Below are 9,887 nucleotides of genomic sequence, written 5' to 3' on the forward strand. Positions count from 1 at the left end.
GCCCCTAAAACGGTCCGTTAGCAACGTTCAACAGGGGTTTCTTTTTCTTTATTTGGTTGGTTTTTGTTTTTTTTGACTGAGAATCTCTTAACTGTTAAAGGTTACTGTTAAGCGCGTGACGCCGCCTTCATAGCGCGTCCTTGCCGCGTCGTATTTTACTGCCCGCGCGATCACATCAAGTGCATCTGCCTTAAATTTAAAAGCGTGTATTAAAAGGGGACTTAAAAGCGTTCGTCTTGCTCTCACCAAAACTTAATATGTACCTGCCATAGGGTCTTTTACCTTAAACAAGCACTATCTGTAAATGTTATGGTTAAAAAAAATACATTATAAAAAAATAAATAAAAGAATTCAGCTGCCATATACATAAGCATTTTAGCTTGGGGAGGGGAGGGGGGGTGTGAATGAGGGGGACCTGACAGCTGTTTATACTGTACTCTTATTTAGATTTATAAGCAAATTTTCACAATAATCTGATTCCTTGAACCTCAGTGTTACCTGTACTGGAAAAAAAAAGACACATACCAATACATAGAATCTTGTAGTCTTTCTGTGATCTGATTAATAAATAATCTCACAGCTTGTGTGGTGCAGTTGTGTTCCAATAAGCAGCTCCGATTCTTTAGGACTTGTGATTTGTTGATTGCTCCGTAGATGCCACTGATTGTTTACCGATGATTGATTTCTTTTTTTTCTTTTTCTTTTCTTGCTGTGGGCTTGTGAATTGTTTACTGTTCTAATACTCGCCCTGGCCTGTAGGGGGCACCGTGTCCACACCGGAGCCCCACCCTCACTCACCACCACCACCACCCAGGGGCCAACAACAGGGCCACACCTGTTCTGTGTTAGGAAGTTTTTTGTTTTTTTTTTCCTCCTTCATTTTGTTTTTTGCTTTGGTACTTGCACATTTACAGTTACCTCATTTTTGCCATGTTTGTATTTGGAAGAGAAAAAAAAAACAGCAAAAAATTCAAAAAGCTAATATATATTATATATAGGAAATGGTTCTTAATGCTATAATTTTCATTCCATTTGAATCATATTGTTTGTAGCATTTAACATATAACTAGGTATAGTGTATTATTATATACACGTCTGTATACTGATTGAAATTTTTAAGATTTGTACTTTTTTTAAAATGAAAGTTGCTAGTTCTGCTTTACCGAGTAGTGCAATCATATTTTTTTTAATTGTTGTGGCTGATTTGAGAGGGTTGTTCACTAATAAATGTATGATGTATACCAATACTACGCAGACTAAGTAATCCCTGCTTTAACAAATCTTGCACAATACAGCTGTTTACCATTACAGTATCTGTCTGAAGCTTTCTTACACACACACACGATCCAACGTTCTCATTTTGCATTCAGGTTAGCCGCATGACGTTCATCAGAAATGCTAATGAAACAGCATTAAAGCCTTTACAGAAAAAAAACCCCCAGCATTATAAAACAGCTGTTTGACAAGGAGAAATGAAGCGTGAGCTCACATCTGTCTGTGATTACCGCTCTGCCTGCTTTTGCAACCCATGCCGAGTAACAATGCAGCTTGTTTCATGACTTTAAAATTATGCTCAAAATAGCCACATCAACATTCACAGTTTGTCTCACTGAACCTTTTTCCTCAGCCTTTAATAATAATTAAAAAAAAAAAAAATGAACAGCATTTTGTTCTTACAATAACAAAGCCTGTGTATGCTTTTAAATAAATATTGTAACCCATAACTTGGCATCATTTTTTATTTTTTAAATTCTTTTACATCCCTACAAAAAAAAGTTACGTCAACATGGCTTGAAGGTTAACGGTGTCTGCACCAGAATGTTAGAGGCAAACAACAACAACGGTTTTAAAATGTTTAATTTAGAATAGGAAAATTACATCTTTACACGGACAGCCCCGTTCAGATGAAAGACTGGAGGTGTTTATGAATGACCACAGGCACACTATGGGCAGACTTTACTACTATAACGTACATGGCCAGAGCAAAGCTGTGGCTCCGCCCCCTCCAGATGAATTTAATGTTATGAGTCAAAAACTTTTGTCGACCCTCATATAGTCATTGTATGTTAGCTGGTCAACTTTGATTCGCTTTAAAAAAAACAAACAAACAAACAAACAAAAACAAAAAGGTTGGGCTATTATATTCACGCTTGTCTTTAAATATCTAGGTCGTATTTACAAAGCTGTTCATCTTCCACTTACATAAAACGTTACCTGTGAGGAGGGTGGGTAAGGGCAGATCCTTAATTTAATCAAAAGGTAGATACGGCGACCTGTTGCACACAGCAGTCGTTTCACAGAGCCGAACAAAAGGGCAGAGTGCGATCATGTGAAAGTAAGGTGGGGGGGGGGGGGGGGGGTTTGTTTCTGGGTTGAATGTCAATGTCAATCGTCTGTGATGTCCTGCACAAAGAGCACCTCGGAGCGGCTCAGGCCGGCCTCCCTAAGCGTCGGAGGGTTCGGCTGCTCCTCTGTAGGCAAACATGGCAGCACGCGGCGCGGGAAGCTCGTCACGATCTGGAATTTCTCCGGCGTCTCTTTCAAGGAAAACAGGAAGTCGTGGATTACCTAAACAAATGTGGAAGGAGAAAGGAAGGAACACTTGAATACGTTCACCTGGACATTTAAGCTTTACTGAGATTATTGCTAACAAACTGCAGCCAGAATCAGCAGAGCTGTATTACAATCTGTACACAATGTCACTCCAATCAGCTAGATAGAGCAATGGGCATGACCAGACTCTTCAATCTGTACTAATGAGATTCTTCACACGGGTTTGAGACGGAGGTAAAGGGAAGCAGCAATGGTGTTTCCCTACATCAAGTCTTTTATTTTCTGCTATTATGCTGCCCTTTTTTTTTTTTAGCGTTTACCTCAGCCACGTAGCAGCACTGTTTACTCATGAACCATGAAAATCATTGATCAAGCTGGATACGAACAAATATATTCGTAAATCATTTGGATGGGCATTTACACAAATTTGGCTTCATGAAAACGCTTCTGTAAATTTACACATAAAACCTCAAACCAACTGACATCGAATCTTATAATTTGTATGGATTACTACACTTTTTTATTAACCGGGAATTCTGAATACACTTGTGCCAATGCATTCCCATATCCAGTATGTATGATGCAAGGGGCGTGTGTGTGTTTACCGTCAGAGACTGGGAAAAGAGGAAGCGTCGCTTTACGCGTGTGTCATTGGGGAGCTTGAACATGATTTCCAGGCAGTCCGGGTCGTCCTGTGGCGGCTCGGGGGGAAGACACTCGGACTTGCGCTCTTTTTCTTCAGCGAGTGTCTGTGAACACGGACAGAAACACACACACACACGGACTGTACTATTACACACACGACCAGATCCACTTGTCACGATTGAACAGAAGCATGGATTTTGTCGCCCACCCTCTGCCTCCGCTCCTCGGCTAGGCGGGTCTGGCGTTCCGCCTCTTCCTCCTGCCGTCTTTGCTCCTGCTCCTCCTTTTTTTTGCGTTCCTTCTCCTGATCGGCGCGCAGAGAGACCAGGTACGCCTCGTCCTGCTGCTGCCGCAGCACCTGCGTCTGGTTCCGCTCTTCCCTGAAAAACACGCGATCGGACGTCAGGATCATCTTTAAGCATTCGCCTTAAGTATGTGTGTCTTTAACAGTTACGCATACGAATAAACCTGCCACCTTTCGAGCCTTTCGGACATCAGGTAAGTCTGATTGGCCTCCATGATGAAGTTGAGTTGGTTGATGAGATCCTCGGGTTGGATCAGGCCCTCCAGCCTCCCCACCACAGTCATCTTGCGATCCTTCAGCATGATCATGGCCAGGAAGGGATACGTGTTCTCCCGCAGAGCCTGAGACACTGAGCACACCGTGGTTAAAGAATGACTCAAACAGTTTTAAAATCTACTGCTTATGTCACAGCGCAAGTGCAAAAAATTACCCAGAAGTGGAAAAAAAATTCTAAAACTAATGCAGACTGTGTGATGGTTACCTCTGTATCCTTCAGGCCTGCTAGTGGAGCATGCCCAGAACAGCATCCGGGTGTTGATAAAGGTCAGTACCTCTTCACTACTTAACGTGTTTCTAAGGGGGGGATTGGAGGAAAAGAAACAACGTGAATTCACAGTGAGTGCCCGAATAAACGATACCGATAAGTACATAAAGTACACCAAGTTCAAACCTGCAGAACTCATCAGTGTCCTGGTGGTCTTCACCATGAAGGTAAACTAACAAGTAGCGGAGTTCCCGCTTGGCATCGTTCAGAGCCTGAAAGACAGAGGAAAAAGAAGCATTTACGGTCTTTTTAAGCAGAATCGCAGCTCTGACAGAAAGAAGTATCACACGTTTATCTTAATGCGCTCGTTCCAATGCATTATCGTAAAAGGTGGGGCTCATCTGCAATCTGGTCAGCGTACCTGACTATACGTTCCCTGGTAGAAAACGGGATGCGACCGTCCGTATTTCTCCTCGAAACTACGAATAAAGGACACGACGTCACCGACGGGGTCCGTGACGCGACCCCGTGGATCTGGCCTGATAAATCTCAGGGCAAACCTGAATACAGAGACAAGACAGCATGAAGTATATCGTGAATTCAAAAACACATGACTATCAAACATTACTCACTTAATTCCTGTCTAGGCCTGCTGTCGCTTACACGATACACTGCAAAACACGCTACAGAGAATACTGAAGAGTGTGGACATCCATTTTAGGTCAGAATTTGGAAAGTGCATGTTAGCTCGCTCTATACTGCTGTCACATGGTTACCATACTACACATGGATGCGACACCAAAAACAGTTCTAAAGTCGCAAATTTCGAAACTCGTTCTGCCCAAGTGATGGCTCAACGGTTAAGGCTCTCTCTTACTGATTAGAAGGTCAGGGGTTCAAGCCCCAGCACTGTTAAGCTGCCACTGTTGGGCCCTTAACCATATCTGCTCCAGGACTGCCTTATCATGGCTGACCCTGTGCTCTGACCCCAGATTCCTAACAAGCCAGGATATGAGATAAAAGAATTTCAGTGTGCTGAAATAAATATGAGACAAATAAAGGTTCCTTCTTTGGCAGCACAAGAATTCACTTTAGGTGGAAATCCCATAAATTAAAATGATTAGCAGTACTGAGGACAAGTTATGAATCAATAATATTTCCAGATTTATGTATCCAATTCTGAACGCAATTTTTGAAAAACAATAGCTCCTAATAATAAGCGCCTACATTCTTCTAAACTGAGAAGCGCAACATACTTGGAGGAGAGCATTATCTGCCCTCTTCCTGCATACATAAGCTCATAGGTGCCCATACGTTAGTGTTGCTCTGATCGACAGGGCAGAGAAGGTAGAACATCCCTCCCACTCACACATCACGGCCAGTTTTATTCTTTGATGAGCGGGATTGGAAATGACGCGACCGGCATGACGATAGAGCGAGCATATCGGCATGACGGCCGGGTATCCACAAATTTTCGCCTGTTTATTGTATTTTTTTAAATTCTAACATTTCCACATCATCACCCATGAAGTCGAGCAATTACATTTTTATTATCAGATTATTGATGTGTCATTATTACCTGAATATGTCCATAAGTGTGTAATATGTAAACCTGAATGGGAGCATTATCAAATAGTAACTCCAACCTAATAAGCCCTAAAAAATAAAGGAGAGAGAATGAAAATGTTAAATATTTTCTTAAAAACAAAAACATTTGGAGATTGATGTTATGAGCAGGGATGAAGGTAAGCACTCACTCTAGGCTGAGGCCTTGAGACAATATAGCTATACACTCTGTGGTCTCCTGTGTTGACCTGCAAAGGTCTGGCAGGTGGCGGGTTAAACACACTCGGAACTCCTTCCTGCTCATTTAGTCTGTCTTGTACTGCAGCCTGGAAATAACAAATAAAAATCATACATAAAAAGACCAAATAACTCCCCTCTCTCAGAAAGAACGCTGATACGCACAGTCAGCATGGAGGATATCAGACCAACAGTCGTGTGCTTGGCAAAACGAGTAATGGCACTGAATCCGCTCCGGTTATGGCCGACCCGCTCCAAACAACTCGATCAATAACACATGCAAAGCACAACAGAAAAGCCTTCTGGGTGCAGATCAACATCTGGTACTGCGAGACACATCTCTGTGTGTGAAAGTCGAGCCGTGTTTCTACTCGATGCTGAGTGGTCCCTCTCTAAAATAATCACGCTGCACTAATCAGATACTGAATCGGTGACATTTCTGAACATATATATTTATATATATATAGCTGCTGTTGAATTCCCACTACTGTCTGGTACAGACAGTAGTGAGGCTGCAAATCAGAGGTAGTATTAGTATGTTATCGATTCCATAGTAACAGTAAACGAAGACTACTATGATGGACACGTCACATCATACTACTACACTAATTTAAAATCACGTGTAATTGTTGATTTGGTGACTTTTGTTTTCTGAGATGTTGAGTTAGCATATTTGGAAGGAGTCTCCAGTGTCAGAGCTATAAATTGGTCCTTTTTCCAACATCAGAAACTATTCCAGGTGGATGGCTTTGAGATTTGAGAGTAATTAACTGAAACTCTTTTTAAAGAAGCTATTAAAGGCCGGGGATTTACATGCTTTAAATGCGACCCTTGCAGGCTTACCAGCAGGGCTGAGCAACATAAATTAGGTCATGATGCACTTTCTTTGGGAACAAACAAACAAAAGCTCCCGTGACAAGAACTGACGAAGTAAAAGAAAGTCAGTTCTGATTTTGGGTTGTCTGCAACTGTTCACGGGATCATTGGTGAGGTTTCTTTTCATGACAGTGTGGTTCACTGAAACATGTAAATGAAAGCAAAACAGGCAACAGTCATGCAAAAAAAAAAAAAACCATTTAAAAAGTGGGAAATTAATATAAAAACTTTGGAATTTGGCATCGAGGATTTTATCATTTGTCCTGAAGTTTCATGAAATTCAATTTATGTTTTATTTTGTTTCATCATATTCATCACCTCGATGTTCCAGTTGTGCTGTTCTAACGTGCGCCGGCATTGGTCCATTGACTCCAGTCCTGTTAGGTCCTGTCAAAACAAAAATAAAAACGCAGTGAATTACTTGACTCGTCAGCAAATCAGGAAATTAGACGCTACGAAGAGGGGATCGCGTCATCATAATCAGAACATTACGTAGACAACGTGTACATTTTTTAAATAATAAATACCAATTGGAGCAAAGCCACATGGATACGAGAAGAACGTGCACAAAAACTCCACACAGACGGTAACCTGTGCTCTGGAACTTGTGAGGTGGCGACGCGACCCTGTGCAACACCATGCTGCTCAGTATGCATACTTAATACAAACCAAAGATGCACTATATGGCCAAAAGTTTGGGGACACCTGACCATCACAATCGGAACTAAATCGTTCCAGATTTAGTCCCTGCTTTGTGCTTATAATAGCCTCCACTCATCTGGCGTGGCTTTGGAGGTGCGTGTTCAATCAGACAAGATCCGTGTGAGTGAGATCAGGCAGCGACGTTCGGTGAGGAGGTCTCGTACGTTCCAGTTCATCCCAACAGGCGTTCGGTGGGGTTGAGGTCAGGGCTCTGTGCAGGACACTCGAGTTCTGCCAGTCCAACCTTGGCAATCCATGTTTTCACAGAGTTCACTCTGTGCACCGCCATGCTGGAACGGATTTGGGCTCGACCCCTTACTTTCACCAAAGGGAAATTGTAAAGCTACGGCATACAAAGTCCTTTAGACAACAGTGTTTATGAGAACAGTTTGAAGAACCACATATGGGTGTGATGGTCAGGTGTCCACAAACCTTTGGCCATATAAGTCTTTTTATTTCACTATTTTCAGTTATGAAAACTTTAATGTAAATCCAGAGACTGTCATTTTTTGGTTTTGAATATAGAAAAACACAGGTGCATCTCAAAAACATTAAAATATTGTACAAAAGTTCATTTTATCCCCATAATTTAATTAAAAAAGTGGAACTTTCATATATTCTAGATTCATTACACAAAGCGAAACATTTCAAGCCTTTTTTTTGGTTTTAATCTTACTGATAATGGCTTACAGCTCCTGGAAATCAAAAATCCAGCATCTCAAAATATTCGAATAAAGAATTTATAATACAGAAATGTCGACCTGAGAAAAACTCTAATCAGCGAATTAACTCAAAACGCCTGTAAAGGTTTCCTGAACTTTTAATCTCTCAGTCTGGTTCAGTACACACTGCCACAATCATGGGGAAGATGAAATTAAAGTTTGCATTTCATTTGGAAATCAAGGTCCCAGAGTCTGGAGGAAGAGTGGAGAGGCACACAAGCTGCTTGAAGTCCAGTGTGACGTTTCCATAGTCAGTGATGATTTGGGGTGCCAGGTCATCTGCTGGTGTTGGTCTACTGTGTTTTCTCAAATCGAGAGTCAATGCAGCGTCTACCAGGAGATTTTAGAGAACTTCATGCTTCCATCTGCTGACGAGCTTTATGGAGATGATTTCCTTTTCCAGCAGGACTTCGCACCTGCCCACAATGATACAACTACTAGTAACTGGTTTGCTGACCATGGTATTACTGTACTTGATTGGCCAGCCGACTCTCCTGACCCGAACCCCATAGAGAATCTCTGAGAGACACCAGAGCCAACAATACAGATGAGCTGAAGGTCACTATCAAAGCAACCTGGGCTTCCATAACACCTCAGCAGTGCCACAGGCTGACTGCCTCCATGCCACGATGCACCGATGCAGTAATTCATGCAAAAGGATTAAAGCTCCGATTTAATAATTTAATGCATAAATTAACATACTTTTCAGAAGGTCGACATTTCTGCATTATAAGTACTTTATTCTAATATTTTGAGATACTGGATTTTTGATTTCCATGAGCTGTAAGCCGTAATCAAGATTTTTATTTAAAAATAAAAATAAATAAAAACGCTTTAAATATTTCACTTTATGTGTAATGAATCTAGAATATTTTAAAGTTCCACTTTTTGAATTAAATTATGGAAAAAGTTCATTTTTCCACGATATTCACATTTTTTGGAGATGATACAAGGGGAAAAAATGTGACCCCATGCAGAACTCCTACACTTTTAACATAATGAATAGAACATGCTGTTTACTGCTGGTACCTCAGTGTGCACTATATATATACATACATACATACACACACACACACACACACACACACACCAGCTTGTACACTATTTACCACAAGGTTGTGAGTTCAAATCCTCTGAGCTGTCAAAGAGTCAAAACCTTCCAATGAACACATTTTATATGCAAATACCACGTTCTACGTGAGCTGGCTGTCAACCTAGATAGCAAGATAGCTATCTCCGGAAATGCAAGTCATAATAAATATTTTCAATATACACTTAGAGATGAAAATAAGGTTTAAATGCAGCAATACAAGCAAGCTGTCGATCCAAACAGAATGGCAAACCCTCGTGTGCTGAGGAACTCACAACTAGCACAGCTAGCTAACAAAGTTGATATTAATTGACAGCTCTTAATGAAATCTGTTTTAATTAAGTAGAAATCCCGGGGGTACTTTGTTTTATCTGCTTTATATATTCGCAAATATATTTCGTGCAAATCCGAAAACGAAACTAAACACAATGAAGTAAAACGCTGAGTGAGGTAACCTAGCTACGCTGACGGAGGCTGGCTAGATCATTTAGCTAACGTTAGCTGCCTATTTCGCTGAATAAAAAGAATCATTTTAAAGTGGATTTGTCGTATCATGAACTGAACCCTAACTGAAATGAATATTCACGGGGAAAATAAACCAGCCCTTCAGAGCTAAACGGAAAACGAAGCAGACGCTACCTGAAACTGGAGGAGTTTCTCAGTTTGAGCCTGAGATAATTCCTGCTCCTCTGGCGCCGCCATCTTACC

The 9,887-nt window shown here is 41.2% G+C and overlaps 1 protein-coding gene across 1 annotated transcript; it reads right to left on the reverse strand.

Annotated features, from left to right (window-relative positions):
- Nucleotides 1–1,840: 1,840 nt before the first annotated feature.
- faf2 (Fas associated factor family member 2) lies at nt 1,841–9,881 on the reverse strand. The gene is made up of 11 exons (XM_017490240.3): nt 9,819–9,881; nt 6,984–7,052; nt 5,744–5,878; nt 5,566–5,642; nt 4,408–4,546; nt 4,173–4,258; nt 3,984–4,075; nt 3,674–3,851; nt 3,407–3,578; nt 3,159–3,302; nt 1,841–2,568 (listed from the first exon to the last, which is right to left on the reverse strand). The coding sequence occupies exons 1-11, from the start codon at nt 9,879–9,881 to the stop codon at nt 2,386–2,388; spliced, it is 1,338 nt and encodes a 445-aa protein (XP_017345729.1). The 3' UTR covers nt 1,841–2,385.
- Nucleotides 9,882–9,887: the final 6 nt, after the last annotated feature.

Source organism: Ictalurus punctatus, chromosome 2 (assembly GCF_001660625.3).
Source record: "Ictalurus punctatus breed USDA103 chromosome 2, Coco_2.0, whole genome shotgun sequence".
NCBI lineage: Eukaryota > Metazoa > Chordata > Actinopteri > Siluriformes > Ictaluridae > Ictalurus > Ictalurus punctatus.